Source organism: Gobio gobio, assembly GCF_949357685.1.
Source record: "Gobio gobio genome assembly, chromosome: 24".
In the NCBI taxonomy this organism is placed as follows: Eukaryota; Metazoa; Chordata; class Actinopteri; order Cypriniformes; family Gobionidae; genus Gobio; species Gobio gobio.
The window spans coordinates 11160605-11179435 of record NC_137120.1 but is presented as its reverse complement, the minus strand read 5'-3'; the positions used below and the strand labels follow the sequence as shown (position 1 = coordinate 11179435).

General features: G+C 38.6%; 1 protein-coding gene and 1 long non-coding RNA gene across 2 annotated transcripts; one reads left to right on the top strand and one right to left on the bottom strand.

Annotated features, from left to right (window-relative positions):
• The first annotated feature begins 2641 nt into the window (after nt 1-2641).
• Nucleotides 2642-3582, top strand: LOC307120600. Its single transcript, XR_013815821.1, has 3 exons — nt 2642-2746; nt 3010-3104; nt 3425-3582. It is a non-coding gene; the product is annotated as an uncharacterized lncRNA (long non-coding RNA).
• A 3196-nt stretch (nt 3583-6778) lies between these two features.
• LOC307120219 (thimet oligopeptidase-like) lies at nt 6779-13857 on the bottom strand. The gene is made up of 10 exons (XM_079807105.1): nt 13759-13857; nt 13570-13672; nt 11771-11931; nt 11513-11648; nt 10453-10819; nt 9216-9417; nt 8943-9129; nt 8402-8530; nt 7176-7312; nt 6779-7091 (listed from the first exon to the last, which is right to left on the bottom strand). The coding sequence occupies exons 1-10, from the start codon at nt 13819-13821 to the stop codon at nt 6870-6872; spliced, it is 1707 nt and encodes a 568-aa protein (XP_079663231.1). The 5' UTR covers nt 13822-13857; the 3' UTR covers nt 6779-6869.
• Nucleotides 13858-18831: the final 4974 nt, after the last annotated feature.

Sequence of the window (18831 nt, the reverse complement as noted above, 5' to 3'; positions counted from 1 at the left end):
ACACAATGTTAAACAGACCCGGGACCCGTAGTAATAGATTGGGACCCGACCCGGACCCGGCTGATCATTTAAAATATAGACCCGAACCCGTACGGGTCCCAGGTCGGGTCCCGGGTCCACGGGTCTCGGGGGCTCCGTGAAGACCTCTAGTTTGAATATCCTTAACCACTCCCCTCCAACCGTTAGTCTGCTATGAGCGTGAGATGGAGAGGAGGAGCGCTGAAGTGAAACCCTGCCCTCTATTCAATATTCCGTTTCGCTTGGAAATACGTCACAGCACTGAAATAAAATCAGTTGCAACTTCCGGTTCACTGGGACTTTAAGCAATAAATGGATTAACATCTTTCTATCTCTCTCTCGTGTCTACATTAAGTGAGAGAAAAGCTGCGAAAAGATTTATAAAAGTAAAACGTAGTGCTAGGTTTAAAGGTTAGATTTTCTTCATGTTTTAACAGGCTGGCAATCCAAAAGAGCCACTCGGCTACACCACAGTAAAACAGCGAGCTGTGTGAGTTAATGTCACTAACCTGTGTGGACGCGATGTCTAATAAAAGGACGTTCCTGCGTCTTGAATTGTTTTCCACACATTTTTTGCATCTAGCCGATCTGACACGGTAATAAATCCATATATGAGAACAAATGGCACGATGGATCTTGACATGACGCACGCAATACACGGACAGCCGTAATGGAATTCTATGACAAGGGTCCGATCTACCACGTCACGTACATGTGAAGGAGATATTATAACATTCAAATAAATATATATTTTTTTAATTTACGATAGATAAGGATTAAAGACTTGAGTTGTTTTTAAAATTTCACGAGTCTTTTTTGTCGAGTCAAGTCTGAAGTCATTTCAGGTCGAGTCCCGAGTCAAGTCTGAAGTCTCATAAAATGAGTCACTAACTCGAGTGCCCATCTCTGGTTTACATGAATACTCATCAAGACAGCCATTTTGACATAACTGTGCGTGTATTTGACAGTTCAAGTGTGTAACAAGACAGGGAAAAAAATAACGGCTTGTGTGCACGTTTCGCTGTGTGTGTTTTAGACAGCAGACAGCACGAGACTGCAAGGAGTTGTTTTTCGCAAGTTATTGCATTTAATAACTCTTTTTAACGTCAAGCAAGTCACATAAGTAACAGTCGTGTGCTCAGTCTATGCTCTGCTATATGCACTGACCTAAAACCTACATTGTTCACAATGTTGAAGTAGCCTATTAAAATCATTCAGATATTGCGCTCCCTTGCGATATGCATATTGCGATATGTACTTTTACAATATTTATATATATTGCGCAGCCCTACTATATACAAGTATTTACCTATAAATAAAAATATACAAATGCTTTCACATAAACACTGCACATGTGCACAGAGAAACATTGTAAGGGACAGTGGGAACAGTGCATTTAGTGTAAACAAACATATGTAAGAGTCTTTTTCACGATTATGTACACAGTGTGTGTAGAAGGTGTCTAGTGCACATAGAGAGAGTGTGTTACTATGGGTGGTTTGTACAGGCCCACTCACCTGTGTGTAGCACTCTCAGAATTGCACAAAAAGTTTCAGACAGTTTTTTTGTTTTGTTGTGTTTTTCGTGTGATGTGGTAAGGTTTGACAGTGTTTAGGGGCGGAGGTGAGGCAGTCCATGTTTCAGGAGGTAGGGTTTTGTATGGTGTTTTCAGAGGGAGGTGGGGTGATTTGAGTTCAGGTCTTTCACAGCCTGGGGGAAAAAGCTGTTGAGCCTTCTTGGAGAGTGACGTGATGTTGGTGGTCCAGATCCTGTATGATGTGCACCTTCAGGAACTTCTCCACAGTCGAGCTGTCGATTGTCATCAACGGAGTTTCCTCTGAAGTCAATCACAACCTCTTTTGTCTGTTGTCCCACATTGAGGGACAGGTTGTCATTGCCACACTATACCGTCAGCTGTGCCACTTCCTCTTTGTAGTGCGTTTCATTGTTGTTGCTGATGAGACCTACCACCATTGTGTCATCAGCGAACTTGATGATGTGGTTGGAGCTGAACTTGTCAGTGCAGTCGTGAAGAGCAGCGGGCTGAGCACATAGCCTTGTGGGGCACCTTGATGAACAGCATTCTTACATAAGTCTTCTGTTTTAAGTGGGTAAGAGGCACGTAGAGGGTGGAGGAAATGGTGTTAGGGAGGCTGTTTTTTTGTGGCTCATGACTAACCTCTTAAAGCACTTCATCATGATTGGAGTCAGTACTATGGGACGGTTTGGGAACCACTGGTCTAGACAATAACCATCATGTTCACACACGCCTCTGCACTTACTGCAGTTTACAGTTTGTAATCACTTTGATATTCTGAGTTCTTTGTTGTGTCGTTTTGCTCAGCAAAAATATCCTAAACCAGCTGGTTTTTTTTGTTTTTGTTTTTAGATGTTGCTGCTGAGAAGAAGGAATTAAAAGCCATGTCACCAAAGGAGGGAGAATCTGTCACTTTCGATCCTAGTGTACTAAGAAACCCAAATGATGTGATGACGTGGCGTTATAATGGCATTTTCATCGCTGAAATCACTGGAGATCAGAGTCAGATCTGCACAGATGATGAGTGTAAAGAGAGATTCAGAGACAGACTGAAGCTGGATCTTCCGGCTGGATCTCTGACCATCACAAACATCACAACTGAAGACTCTGGAGATTATGAGCTAGAGATCTTCAGCAGCAGGGGCAGCTTCAGTATTAGGAGGATTAAGAGCTTCAGTGTTTCTGTCACCGGTAAGTGTGCTTTAATCATTCAATGTATTTTAAATATAGTGTTTAAGGTGTTTTATTCTGTCTAATGTTGTGGGTAATGTTATTAATCTGCACAAAGCATACAATCAGTTTCCCTCTGAGCAATGATGTTTCGCCAAAGTGCTGATGCTGTTTTAACTGCTGTTCCTTAAAAAACCCACCAAATGGCGCCGTTTGTCAGTTCAATATCATAAAACTAAACTCAAAACAGAGTAAAATTGACATGACTGACTTTTTCATTACAGGCTCAGGTCTGTCTTCAGGTGCTATAGCTGGAATAAGTGTTGGTGTCCTGCTGTTCGTTGCTGTAGCTGCTGCTGTGATTTACTGTCAGAAGAAAGTAAGTGGTGTCTGTCTGTGTGCATGTGAAGTATTATTGTTTGTTATTTTAATTACATAGCATCACACACTATGGTATTCAAACATTACTGTTGTATTAATGTGGTACAGAATTTGACAATGTGATGTTTATCAGATTGAAGATTCATTAAGAGAAACATCCTACATTAAAGACAATGTCAATTATTTAAGAAAATAAAACCACACCAAATTTCTTAAACACAATCCAATCTAATTTTTGTAGTATTTCTTTGTTTGTGTAGGTGAATCATCAATCCTGTTCATTTCTTTTACCGTCTGTGAATCTGTGTTTTATTTCAGAGGAGATGTCAAACATACAAAATTTGCTGATCAGAATGTCCCCCAATCAAAGACTGCTAATGGGACATCCCATGCGGTGACTGAGGCTCCCACTTAAACACCACCATAACTTTATTTATTATTTTGACACTATTATTGAAAGGGACCAGCCGGATTGGATAACAGACAGGTTGATTACACTTGAATTACTTTTAAATGTTTCATTTTTACTTCTAAAAATGTTTGTTACATGAGTTTAAATGTTGTAAATATGTTGTAAAATATTGTATAAATGGATTTATTTCGGGTGCAAGTTGGGTGTCGGTTCTATTTTAAGCGGCTTGGGTCGTGTGCGGATTTTAATTAGTGCTGTTGTCGGAAAACGGATCGGATGCGGATTTACAAAATCGGACCGTACTTGCGCACTTTCATGAGATAGGGCTGGACATTTTGTCCCGCCTGTTTACATCCTCTTTTAACTGACCTCACCAAGACGGCATTATGACCAAGAAGTGTATTTGACCGCTTGCATATAGCGCAATTGAATCAATATTATCTGCCTGCAATACCGGAGGCTGCACTTTGAGGACCACCGCAGTTTCAGGACTACATTTCTAGGACACTAGTTTTTTTTTGAGACTGTGCCATCTAGCCAACGGAAGTCCAACAGAGGAGAACTGATTAAAACGGTTTCCACCTTATTTTAAACATAACAGCAGGCACAGCCATTTTAAACTTAATTACTTAAATTAGTTATTTCATATTAATATTTCAACCGGGTTACCAATGGGTAGGTTTAGGTTGGAGGACAATATATCAATTCAACTTAATCAATTAAACAACTAAATCATTTCTCAATTGAACATTTGAAGGCAGCTGTCAGTCAGGTATACTCAGTCGACTCTGCACTACTGATACCAGGTGTTGTTACTGGTATCTTTGCCAACACCGTTAAAGACTGTTATATTTATGCTATCATTTTAATATTGGCATCTTGCTGTTATCACATACTGTATTATGCTAATGCTTACCTGCAGCTTTTAATCAAATATTTTAACTTATTCTGATTTTGAATGTTTTTTTTCTAGTAATTTTTTTTAAAATTATTTGTCATTTTTAAATGTGAATCACAATGGGGTTGTCATGTCTTCCTGCCTAAAATAGTGATATTTCATGAAGTGCTGATTATATAATAATACTGCCAGTGTCTTGTGTTTCATGTGAGGAGGAAGGTGGAGATGGAGACCTGAGGGCTGTTAAAGGTGAACATCCTTAACTGATGTTTTCTGCAGGTCTCTCTGTTCTGTTCATGAAGTATGTTTAGTGTGATCTCATATCATGCTTTTATTAGGGCTTTCAAATGATTAATCGCATCCAAAATAAAAGTTTGAGTTTATGTGTATGTATTGTGTATAATTATGTATATTTTAATACACACACATATATGTATATATTTTAGAAATATTTGCATGTATATACTGTATATATATTTATATTATATACAAATGTTTTATATAAAAAGATAGCACATTTTTCTTAAATATATACTTGCTTGTGTGTGTATTTATATATACATATTATACGCAGTACACACATATTATGTATAACTAAATGTACAACATATATACTTTTTCTTTTATGCGATTAATCACGATTAATCATTTGACAGCACTAGTTTTTATAGAATATTACTTTGATAGAGATGGTTTGCCCTCACTTGAACGGTCTGCATGATCAATCCTTGCTCTCCTGTCATGTTACTGGAGAGTAGTTTACTAGAGAAGGAAAAGTATGTGTTTTTTTATGGAAATAAAAAGTATGTGGAAGTATGCGTTTTCCACCAAGTGAAAATTATTTTACTCAGAGTAGTTTTTTATGTGTATGTTATGATATTGTCTGCCTTCAGCTAGTAGTTAAAACTCTTCTTTATTTGCTTTTTCAAATTCTATTGTATTATTTTCCTGTTACCACTGTGAAGCTGCAAAAAAAAGCACTATATAAATAAAGATGACTTTTTTGAATTTGTCTCGTGTTTATTATCAATAGCCAGTGTTGGGGGTAACACATTACAAGTAACTTGAGTTACGTAATCCGATTACTTTTTCAAGTACCTAAAGTAACGCATTACTTTTAAAATTTACAACAAAATATCTGAGTTACTTCTTCAAATAAGTAACGCAAGTTACTTTGTTTTTCCGTTTAATGACAGCTCTCCTGTCCCAATGCTGGGGGGAAAAACAAACATGTGCGCGGAGGCGTTGTGTGTATGAGTGTGTCAGTGTGTGAACATGATGGTTATTGTAGTTCTAGTCTAAATGTGAAAATATTCAGTATTCCTCAAAATCAAAATCAGAATATTACGAAAACCTCCAATAATTAAATATGGTAAATAAAACAAATATTTGTATGTATTTATATTGCAGTTTGTATCATTTGTATTGCAGTTCTGTAAAATGACACCTACATTTTGTATTTAGAAACCACTGTATGTGTGTATGGGAAGCTTTTCAATTTGGGTAGGCCAAATCCAGACGGAAATGGTACCAGAGTAATTTAGTGTAAATAAGTTACTTTGTGTAAAACAAATGCTAAAGTGATGCATATCTCCAGAAAGTAGAGACTCTAAGCTTTCAAATGGTAGCACATATGAGGTCAGAGCTCCTCCACAGACATTTAAAATTGAAAGTATATACATGATGATGTCATTCCGGACCCTGTACCGGGTCCGCAGAGTTTAAGTGGTTAAGACTTTAAGAGTCAAATATAAAATTCCCCAATGGGCCATACGGTTTAAATAATTTGTTGAAAGTCCTTGTATTACAAGGCAAGTTTGTTTGAAGTTTTTAGGAGACCATTTCATGAATTCATCTTAAATTATTATACTTTAAATCCGTCGCAGGCCACACAGTTGGGTCTTGTAAAAACTGAAGTTTGTTCATCTATGACTAACAGACAGCAGATATATGGCTATCCACCTGTCACTCGAAGTGGCCACACCCTTAATTATGCAGAACTTTAATGCTTTATATAATGCAAACGAATGAATTATAAAAAAAATTCACCCCCCTCAGTTATAAAAAAAAATTAAAAATATATATGTTAGTTAAACACATCGTAATACCATAAATGTAATTAAAGTCTTAATCTTCTTTATGCAAAATAGAATTTCTTGTTCTTATTTCTTATGTTTTTTGGGGTGAAATTCACCCAATATTAAGTTAATGCTTTGCTAATGACCTGTTGTGAATCAGGTTACTGGCATTCCGTACATGGCATCAGCCAAATGATGTGTTACGAGTGCACTGAAGCAGTTCCCCGGCATTTTCTACAGGGAATTCATTAAGCTTTGCAGAAACCAGTTAAAACGCAACAAGTGTCATTTACAGATTTTTTTTTTTTGGGACATATTTCAATTCAATTTTCACATTTAAAACAATGCTTCAAACATCCATAGTGTTAAAGCTCTTTACACAAGTGCAGGGTTTGGAGAAAGTGTGATAAGCGTTTTGTTTTTTAAGGAAGTATCAGTCTGAGACTTTAACGGCTTGGCCTTAGCCTTAACCGCGAGTCCTTTGCTCAGGAGGAATGCATCCTGCTTGGGTTCTCTTCCCAAGAACTTCTTCAGCATGTCAGCAGCATCCTCAGAGCCTCCAGGCTTCAGAACGCACTTCCTGTAATCCAGACCCACCTGTTTAACAACACAGAATCATGAGTAGACATACAAAAGGCATATTTATGCAGAGGACTCACAAGCCCTATAAGTTAAGCTCACCTTAGTGTCCATGATGCCTTCTTGCTTGAAACGGGTGTAGAACATGTCCATGGAAAATACTTCACTCCACAGGTAACCATAGTACCGAGCATCATATCCTCCTGCCAAGTGAGCGAAGGTGGCCGGCATGTTTGTACCTGTTAAAAAAAAAAAAAAAAAAACCCTGTGCAGAATTAAATTTGTAAAGTGCTGAAAGTAGAGATGACGTTTACAAATGTTCATTATATATTTGTGCCAATTTTGCTATAGGTGAAAAAATTAAGCAACATTGTGAAAATCATTGTAAATTTATGGTTCTTTTATAAGTTTATAAAAGCCATCCTAGGTGTATGAGACCTCTTTCAACAAGCATTATTATTCACAAGTTCACACTTACAAATAAGTGAGATCGAATGAATGGTATGTGTATTTGGCATGCTGTCTGAGGAGAGGGCTCAGAGCTCGGTATTTGGCCCGAACCCAGAGTACTCTCCCCGTATGTCTGGTTTAGGAAGTAACCAGGTGAGTGTGAGGAAGACGGGGTGGTGGAGGGATGCTGCAAAACTTGTCGAGGAACATTGGTAAGTTGACTGGGTATTTATATGATCCTCCACTTGTGCTGATTTGTAGACATGTTGATTACCGACAGCAGGTTGGAATGACATGATTAGATAGATCCTTTGAATGTGCTCCTCAGGAACTTTGTTGATGAAACAATTTATTATTACGCTGAAATCGCGTGTCATTCACTATGTGTATAGTAGACTAAACCGCGGCACTCATTCACACAGACACGGCAGAACATACAGACTTCAATAGCAGTCTTTATGAGATTTAATATTCAGACACTAGTCCGTATTGATATCCGATTAATTGTACAGTCATACTTTTGCCCAAAAATTGCCCAATTCTGTGACCTTCCACTTTATGGAGTAAGCTCCATTTGTGACTTTATTCCTCGAGTCCAGTGTCCGTCCCCCCCCTTGTGAAAATCATATAGCTCTATGTGGTATTTGCAGTATTAAAGGGAGTTAGTTTTGAGTTACTCATTTTTGTTTTATAAAAGTAAATTACCATTAGTGTAAGAAGGATCTGCAGATAATACAGGACTGCTCTCTATACACTCTACATAGTGCTCTTCAATTCAGCTACTCACCAGTATGGCGGTATTTTAAAAAATACATATCGTTGCGAAATTGAAACCGGTTTACCGCCCAGCACTAACCGAGACCCAAATCTTATTTTACCTGGTGAAGCAGGAATACCCAGGATGTCTAGGCTGAGTTTGGCATACTCCTCAGCAGCGTCGATTCCATTCTTCGTGTGCAAAGTCTGGTCCATCTTAGCAAGAACAATCTGCCTCAAGTTAAACAACCCTGAAAAAAAGAACGCATTTTAATAATCCAGACTTAATAGATCTTGAAATCTGAGATACTGGAGGACATTTTTCCACAATCTCACATTTTTCCAAGTTTCACAAGAAAAAGACAGAAAAAAAGATGGGGCTTGCTTAAAAGTAAGTGTTACAAACCAAAATAAAGTTGGTGGTTGTAAGGAAGGGGTTGAATAAAAATTATGTCAGCCAAAAAGGAAAGTCATTTCAGTAATAAACAGCAATAAAAGACAATTTCCCTTTGGATTTGTGATCACAGAAATATTCAATATAAGACTAGGAAAGTGTGACAAATTACAGTGCAAGCTTTTATTTCAGGTGGACTAGTAGCTAGCAGGTGATCAGCTCAAGTTTTTGTTTGTGAAAATGACCACTGTCGTTTTGTCCATGGTCACCTGTGTTAGCAAGTCTGGACTTGATGAGTTTGTCCAGAAGCTCCTCTGGAATGGGTTTTCCAGTTTTGTAGTGCTTGGACATGCGCTGCAGTGGCTCCTTCTCCCAGACCCAGTTCTCCAACATCTGAGATGGAGCTTCCACAAAATCCCTCTCAACGCGAGTCCCGCTGAACATTGCAAAGTCAGTCTGAACAAACAAAAGTACATCCATATTAATCTTCACACACTGCAAAATAGTTTACACTAAGTGACACTGAAAGGCTTAATTCAGACCTGAGCACAAAGCTGGTGCATCACGTGTCCAAACTCATGGAAGTACGTTTTCACTTCGTTGTGCTGCAGCAGGGATGGCGCGTCAGCGGTGGCCTTGTGGAAATTAGTCACCATGGCAGCCACAGCCATTTGCCTGGTCCCATCCGGAAGCAAACAGCCGGGCTGCAGGCCAAAGCATGCAGCATGGCCGTACTTACCATCCCTACAAAGATAATGGAGAATTAGCGATTAAGCTTGTTGAAACTGCCACTGAAGCTCTGCGTTCAGGAAATAAATGGGTTCAAGGTCTCAGAAATTGATTGAGGGTGGGTCAAATATGGGATAATTTTCATTTTTGGGTGAACTAACCCTTTAAAAGGGATACTTCACAGATGTAAAAGGTATGATAAATCGTAATCGAACCGTGAGACCAGTGTAGGTTGACACCCCTACGTACCATAACGTTACACTGACCTCAGGATTGCCTTTCAATGTCCGTAACTCAGTTAGGGAAAAATAAATAATACTTTAAACTCTAAAAGATAAGCATTTTGCTAAATATGTACCATTTTATATTCCTTATTCTTTTACTTAACTTTTCAAACATATTAAATAATGAAGACAACCGGTTATTACAGCCACCATTTGAACAATTATATTTCAACAAATTAATTATACAAAATTATTTTGGTGCATTACGAACTTCTAACTTTCCAAGGCAGTCTGTTCCTCTGCCTGCAGATTCCCACAATAATCATAACACACCAGTCTCATCATGACTGGCTTGACAGGCGTTTAGCACTGCATCTTTAATACATGTATTTTTTTTTTTTTTTTTTTAAGAGCCTGTCTCAGGACACAGTTCTGTCGCATCCATTTGCGCCCTCTCTAGAGTAAATGGATGGTCATTCTTGTGCTAAATGCTGCTGAAAATTATTTTACAATTATAAAAATAAAAAAAAGGAGGTCCCTATTTGACTCTTTTGTAGAGTGGTTGAATTTTGAATTCTGCAAAAAGTTACATCACACAATCATGACCAATCATTCTTTACATGATTGATAATTGGTGTCAATTCAGAGTACCTGTGCACACTTATTTCTGGTAATACACAGTATTACAGTAATACAGTAAGTATTTTTAGGAATACACATCTTTCAAAAAACAAAGATAGCAGTTAAGAAATGTATTCTTAAGAATGAAAGATTTTCAGATCCCCCACCAGCGCAACTTCTGTAGAAACTAGATATGAGTGCTTACCTGGGGAAAAGATCCAGATAAAACTGGCCCAACACCTGGCCTGAGGAGCGGTCTTTAACGCAGTACAGCGTCACATCATCGTGCCAGACAGGTGCTCCCTCTACCTGCTGAAAGTTGAGATTAAATAGCTCCTGATAGATGTCCAGAAGGCCTTTGGTAACCACCTCCATTGGGAAATACTCCTTTAGCTGGTTCTGATCCACTGCATACTGGGTCTCCTCCACCTGGGTCATGTAGTAACGCGTGTCCCAGGCGTGGAGTTCTCCAGTGAAGGAGAAATTTCTCTTCTGGCTCTCCTGTTCCTTCAGCTTCAGAAGGACAGCCCTCTCCTCCTCACCCAGTGGCTTCAGTTTACGGGCCAGATCCTCTACATGGGGAAATAGAACAAAGGGTTAAACACAACAGCACAAAGATAACAATGAACAAACAAACAAACAAACAAAGAACAGTATTTTTGTCCAATGTCCAAATTTCTCTTATTTTATTTGATTATCAATTTCTCTCATGTACTGCCCTTCGGAAGCAATAGAAGACAAATTAAGCACAATAAACCTTGATCCTCAAATCACCCCACGGCTCTTAATGCATTGTGTTTCCTTCTGGACCATCAGTGAATGTTTGAACCCTTTTAATAATTGTGTTTGAGTCCCTCAATTGTCCTTAGTGTGAAAAGATAGATCTCAATATGAACCGTAATATTCAAATCATATAGCCACTGCTGGAAAGGGTTCAAATATGCAAAAGATGCTGGAAAATTTGCAAGACCTGAAGGATTTTTCTGAAGAACATTGGGCAGTTTAACTGCTTAGGACAAACATGGGACTCATGAACAAACATTACAAAACAGTAGTGGATCATCCAGGTAACGACACAATATTAAGAATCAACTTTTGAACAGGTTTTTTTTAAAATAAATTCAGCTATTTTTTTTGTCTTGTGGACTACCATTTCGTTAGAATAATTAACATTTTGCAGATTCTGCAAAGTTTATGTAAACTTTTGAGCACGACTGTACAATAATCTTTTGGGTACATTTCCATGTAAAGACAGCAGTCATTACCAAGGAAAGTTGCGACCTTCTTGGAGGCCTTGGCCATGTTCATCTCAAGCACAAAGTCAGCATGAGTGCTGAAGCCCAGCAGGCTGCTCTTCTTAGAGCGCAACTCTACAAGCTCCTTCAGAATAGCAGAGTTCTCCTGTCAGGGGAATCATTACAATAACATTATTAAAATGACTCATTTTCATTAAAGCATCACCCATATAGAATGCTACCCGAAAAAAAATATTCTGGTTACAGGTGATTTCTGGGATGTCTGACCTCTTTGCAGCGCGAGTTGAAAGCCTCCTCTAACTTCTTCCGTGTCTCTGGGACAAAGCATTTCTTCATGGTGGGGAAAGAATGAGGATACTTCAGAGTGAGCTTCAGTTTTCCAGACTCATCCTTCTCCAGAGAGTTGAGGAAATCCTCAGGGAGCCCACCTAAAAAAAAAACATTTACCCCACATCTTATTCATCAAAACTGCATGTAACAGAAAAAGAAAAAAAACTGTTTACATGAGCACTGTTTATCAGGGAACTAAAAGTAGCAATGCTAGCAAATGAGAATTGATCAGCTTTTTGAAAATCAGTGCAGTTTTTCCCTCAACATGTTGAAGTGTAGCATGACAAAACACTACGCGTGATGATTATTTATTTATTAATGTCAATGAATTGTGCACAGCTGATCAAGCTGAGGCAATACACAAAATAAATCTAATCTAAAATCTAATGTCCCTCCTCACGTTCTATTGAAAAGTCTGATTTTAGCAAATCGGTACATATGTAAATAAATGGTTCACAGATTAATTCGAGTCCCTGCAGATAATTAGGAATTATTTTTTTATTTTATAATATTAATATGCATGTTATTCTATGTAGACATGACTTTTTTGCCCAACGGTTAGTTAAAATTAGTTTCATAATATATATAAAAAAAGTTCTGTTTTATAAAAATATTTTTTTATTCCTATTGAAATATATTAAAATAATTTATCCATCATTTTGATTGGAATTGTTACCGAAAATGTAATCTTCATTATATCATGGCGTCAACCTAATGCGCACTTAAAATACCTTAAATGTAGTTGTTTTTGTTGGTCGTCACCTTATTTGCATGTCAATTTCAGCTCGGTTTAATTTTCTCACATCACCAAAAAAGTCTGTCACTAAAAATCAATTGTTGTTTTGACATGGAAAATTACTTTGATGCGCCTTTACTAATGCTCAAATTCAATAATAAAAAATAAAAAAACACTGAAGACATTTCTCAAGACAAGTATTGGCAGAGTTACTAATACAGTTAGTTAATACAGTGTTCTGCATTTAGGGCAAACTATGTTATAAACAATTATTTACTCCCACAGTGGAGTTACCCATTATTTTAATATTAAAATAACTGTCTTAAAGGATGAGTTCACTTCGGAATTAATTTCCTGATCATTTACTCACCCCCATGTCATCCAAAATGTTTATCTGTCTTTCTTCAGTCAAAAAGAAATTAAGGTTTTTGAGGAAAACAGTCCAGGACTTCTCCATATAGTGGACTTCAACGGGGTCCAACGTGTTGAAGGTCCAAATTGCCATTTCAGAGGGGTCAACATGATCCCAGCCGAGGAATAAGGGTCTTATCTAGCGAAACAAGCAATTTTCAAAAAAACATTTTACCCACAAATGCTTGCACTAGCATCAATGACTTCACACTAACTTCGAAATCCGACATCTGTGTTTTACCTTTTTATTTTTGTAAAGGGCGCTTGACTTAGTCTTTGCACGATCTGTTTGTAATTACTGGGGCGGTACTTCCGCCCATGTCACGTGTGACTTTCAATGTGACTACGTAATGTGAAGTCGTGGATGCTAGTGCAAGATGAGCATGTGTGGTTAATGTATATAATTGTTCTTTTTCCCGCTAGATTTTTTTTCGGACGGATGGATGGACAGACGGACATTAACATCTTGGATGACATTGGGGTGAGTAAATTATCAAGATATTTTTATTCCGAAGTGAACTAATCTTTAAGGAGGGATTAAATCAGATCCACAGTGTCTCTCTGCAAGGAAAGTACTCTGCCCACCCACCAAGCTCCTCTCGAGAGAAATACAGGCAAGTCGTATCTTCATTCAGGTGTTTGATGAAATCAATACACAGAGTGCTCATTTTTTTCTGGATCTTTTTGATCTCCTGTTACAGGGAAGACAAAACTCAGTTACAGGCTAGAAAAGTGTGTTTGCGCTACTGTTACACAAACAGAAAGTTTAATATCTGACCTCCTGTGTCTCTTTGGGAAGATGAAGGCCATTTCTCTTCTCAAGCTTTAGAAGTCTCTCCATATAACGCTTGGCCTCGGGTGTCAAACTCTCATCTGACAGCTTCTGTTAAAAAAAAAAGATAACAACAAACAAATATAGCTGCAAGCAGCCAGTATCGGGGCCAAGCACAAAGACATGCCAAAATGGCTGGCAACATCAGATCAACTGCAGCAATGAGCAATTAAACACATTTTAAGATGATTTTAGGTAAAAGAAAAGGCTGAAAAATGCATTGTAGTCTATGGGAATTTCATGTTTTGTTCTATTATAGCGCCACCAAGAAGCACAACCCCACCATTTTTTTTATTTGTCCTCAGAGTGAGCCCATACATGCGTGTGCCAATTTTGGTGAAAATCTAATTTCGTTTTGAAGTTAGACATTTATATGAAAAATACTGACACCTGACTTTGATTGGATTTTCCTTACTATCAATATTTTGACATTTGGGCATAAGCATATAGCTATTGACCTATGTTTCCGAACTTCTGACGCTGGTTTTGTCTCGATCGGACGAGCAGTTTCGAAGATATCAGCTAACGTTTTTTTAAGCGCTAAATTACAACGCTGCACAAACCATATGCCAAAACCTGGCAAGTCTGGCATCGTTGGACTCAGCAACAATTCAGGAGTCTAATGCTGCGTTCACACCAAATGCAAATAGAGCGTCAAAATCGCGTCTACTGCGTCTAGTTGGACGCTCGAACATTTTGAATCCATTCGCGGCGCTCCAGGAGAAATGTCATAAAACACCACTCTGCCTCTTTTCATTTTCATAAATATATATTAATCATTAATAGCCACACAAATGTGGTCCAGGCAACTCCTACATTATCTTCACTGCATGTGTATTTAAATATCCTTAAAAAAAATAAGTTATAACTTCTTTGCCCTCAGTCAAAACAATTTGGCAGACAACAAATTATAGATTTATGACACCAAAGATCGGCCATTAGATCCACACAAGACAAACCACTACAGGACAGAGCCAGCAGCAAACGTCAGAAGGACTAGCCGAGGAAAGGCTGCTCTCGCCAGGGTTAATGAGCGCTGAGTGCCCGATGATCGCCTGGATCTCACAACTCCAAAAACACAAGATTCTTTTTTTTAAATAGGCGCCCTCTTTATAAATAAACCACGGATTTGAGCTTTAAACAACTACATTCTCACTTGAAAAAGTCTTAAAACTACTTTGTGACACAATAGTAGTATTTTTAAATTATGCAGGGTTTCTCATCACGTCACTTCACCACGTGACAGCAGCGAGCAGGCCCCTGATTGGTTAACGCGGCGCAAATTGACGCCAAAGTTCAGATTTTTCAACTCGGGCGTCAGACGTGAATTCGCTTCAAACGTGTGAATGCACAAAAAGCACCACTCGCGCATAACGGGTGTATCGCGCAAGACCCTCAATTCACGTCCAACGCGCGAATAAGGCTGAATCGCGTCCTTTGCGCCGCGTGAAACGCAACTATCGCACCGCAGGACTTCCAGACGTGCGTCAACCCGCCTTTCCATTGACTTAACATGGAAATCACTCGCGCCAGACGCTCTAGTCGCGGTGTGAACGCAGCATAAGGAGATGACTCTCGCGAAAATAAGTCAACCACAGCCAAAGTTTCTCCACTAGGTGGCACTGTTTCAAAACTTCTCAGGCTGCTTCAGGGCATCGTGGTGATGACCCATACCGAGTTTCGTAACAATCCGTTCATGTATTCATAAAATACAGCATTTTAGCACATCATTCAAAATGGCCGACAGCCAAAATGCCCAGTATGGTAAAATTGGATATCATGTGCCACTTATGATTTTTGGACAAACGGTTCAGAAGCTATAAGCAAAAATAGGCATTTTTCGTATCTCCGGACCAGTAGGTGGCGCTGCATGTTGCCTCAGGTCATGCTTTTGATGACATGTACCAAGTTGTGTTTGAATACGATAAAGCGTTGCGGAGATATAGCCTTAAGTGCATTTTCACAACGTAAAATTTGTTTGCACGTTTATCAAAAACGATTTTGAGAAATCAACTTGAATTCCATAACTTTAGTCAGCATGGTCTGAAGATGATCTGGTTAAATTTTTGTGAGAACTGGAGCAACGGCCTAGGAAGAGGTCGCAAAAGTAGGTTTTTCTGTTAATTAAAAATGGTGGGAAAGTTATCATGCAATCACATTGGCTTGAACAATTTTTGTTTCTAGCCTTTAGGGTTCAAAAGTTATTAGCATAAATATGAGTGAAACTTTGGACAGGTGGTGGCGCTAGAGGGACTGAGTTAGAGACTCAAAATTTGCTATAGTGACAGTAGACATGTGCCGGTAAACGGTAATACGATATACCGCAATAATGAACATGCACAATATTGTTATCGTGGGCACTTCAAAATACCGTGAATAATTATTTATTACGAATTATTCAGATTTTTAGAATGAATTTAAAGAATACTTTACCCATCAACCGTTTAAAATGAAAAACACGTCAAAGAGGAACGTGCACTGATGTAAATAGACCGTGCATGAGCCGAGCACATGGCGGAATGAGGGGACACGCTGAAGTGCACATTCATACTTCGACAGCAGAGGGCGCTGACGGAACAGCAGAAATGCAGCCGTTTCCCCAGTAATCACATAACCTAATACATAATACTTAAAGACTATTCATTTTCAAACTTGCATTTTATATTTTAATCTGGACTAAATTACATGCCCTAGATATTGTTTGAATATGTTCTGACTGTTGTTCAATCAAACACTTTACAAGGCTCCAGTATTTAACATTAGTTCCTTCATTAACAAACTGACAATGAAAAATACTTCTAAAGCATGTATTAATCTTAGTTAAATGTACATTTCAGCATACCTATTGTTCTTTATAATTCTTTTGCACTTTAATCCGTTTTAAATATTTGTTTACTTTATACGTTTTTGTGTATTGCTTTATAGTATTTAAATGTTTGGTTCTTTTGTTATAAGAAAGTGATTTAACCTGTTATAGTATGACAACACTTTTTTTGCAACTTATTTCAATATCGTGATAATACCGTATACCGTGATAAAAGCTTCAGCAATTAATCGCAACATGAAAATTTGATACCGGCACATGCCTAAGTGACAGTTGGGACTACCCTCTATCTGTGTGCCAAATTTTATAACTTTCCCGCAAGCGGTTCTATGGGCTGCCATAGACTCAAGAGGGGAAGAAGAAAACGCTAACGATTTCGGTGCTTGGCCCCTAATTATAATAAATGAATATATAAAAACTATAGGATGATGAGAGGTTTAGAGAAGGTGTTTTAAACTTGCGTCATCTTTACCTTATCCTTTTTATATCATTCAGGGCTAATAAAATTATGCACATGCTAGTGGAGCAACACACTGTTGACCTATTTGGTAGTCAGTTAACAGGTATCCTCAGCTTTCTTAAAAGCTCAGTTCAGTCCCTGAGAGATACTAGCATTTAATTCCTGAGAGAGATGTGCTAGTGCTCTGTCTCTGCTCACCTCCAAAGCCACGATTCTCTGATAAACATCTTCCCTCATACTCATCTCCACTTCAAACTCTGACAGCTTCTTATCGGCTTCGGTGCTGGCTGTGCGGACATCCTTACAGGAGGACACATGCTGAGGGAAATCCAACATGCTCCGCTGAACTGAAAAAAAGCTAAAATTGTTTAATAGCTCTGGAAAAAATTAAGAGGCCATTTAACATTGACTTCTCAAACGTTAAGTGGCCTCTTAATTTTTTTTCCGGAGCTAGCTATAGAGATCTAGAGAGATGCACCGATATTAAATTTGTTCTATTCTTCTGCGTAATATCATTGTGCCTACTTGCACCCATGGTACGGCAGCAAAGTTACTTGATTATTACGCAGGAATGAGAGTATAGTTCCTAGCCATATTGGCCTAGAAAAAAAACCCCCACAACTTTTAATTCTCCGGCAGTCTTAGTACACGATGTAACTACAGAAGAGTCAAGTTTTAAATAGGAAAAATATCGAAACTCTTTGGTCATTTTTTTTAGCAAGATGCTAACGGTCTAATCAGATTCAATGATCTATGCTAAGTGTTACCGCCAGACCCAGAGATCAGCTGAATTGATTCGAAAACGGTAAACCTCAACTGTTTAACTCTAGGAGAGTGGGAAAATGAGCCTATTTTCAAAAAAAGTGGAGTGTTCCATTAATGGTGAACCGCAGTGGGAAGCACAGGCAGGTCAGCATGTCAAATGCAAAAAGTGCTGAATGGTGTATAGAGACAGAGCGTATTTAGGCCACGCCCACACCGGGGGGGGGGGGGGGGGGGGGGGACAATCCAACGCTCTCCATTGACTTTGCATTGCGTGAGGCTGCCTCATTGTCATTTCGGACTTATAACAAAAAACAGAACAATGTCTAAAAGCTGATATGTGACAAGGTGTACAGCAAACAAGCTAAAAAACACAGAAATACGTTTTTATAAGCTGTCGACCCAAAAAAAACGAGCGTTTAAGAAGATAAAAGTGGATACAGGCAATACGAAGTGAAGCTTCAGCAGGAAGAATGGGTCAATTTTGGGATCCTGACACTCAGTATGCCTCAATATGTCTATGTGTGCAGTAAATATTTTGTCACTGTTAAGTCAAATATCCAAATGTCCGTTTTATATATTATATTTACTGTCGCTGATTATGTTCCCCTCTATTCGCCGTAGTTCTCAGTGTAATATGACCCGTCGCGCGCTGTCTCAATGGCCTGAATCCACTTTTTTGACCTTACACGCTCGTTTTTTGGGTCAACAGCTTATAAAAACGTCTGGGTTTTGTTTAGCTTGTTTGCAGTACACTTTGTCACATATCAGCTTTTATACATTGTTCAGTTTTTTGTTATAAGTCCGAAATGACAAGAAGGCAGCCTCCCGCAATGCAAAGTCAATGGAGAGCGTTGGATTGTTTTCCCCCCCGGGGGGCGTGGTCTTCAGATTATGACGCGTGTCGCTCTGTCTCTATACCACTGCACACAGCTTTCCTGCAAACTCAGACTTTTTTCTTTGGAGCTTACAA

What these genes read in the sequence shown, in the direction of transcription:
- LOC307120219 (XM_079807105.1), bottom strand. Translation starts at nt 13,821, where the DNA reads ATGGAGAGACTTCTAAAGCTTGAGAAGAGAAATGGCCTTCATCTTCCC. An exon ending in TGCACCAGCTTTGTGCTCAG is followed by an intron (nt 9,130 to 9,215) that starts GTCTGAATTAAG and finishes TTGTTTGTTCAG; the next exon opens with ACTGACTTTGCAATGTTCAG. An exon ending in GGGTATTCCTGCTTCACCAG is followed by an intron (nt 7,313 to 8,401) that starts GTAAAATAAGAT and finishes TTTTTTTAACAG; the next exon opens with GTACAAACATGCCGGCCACC.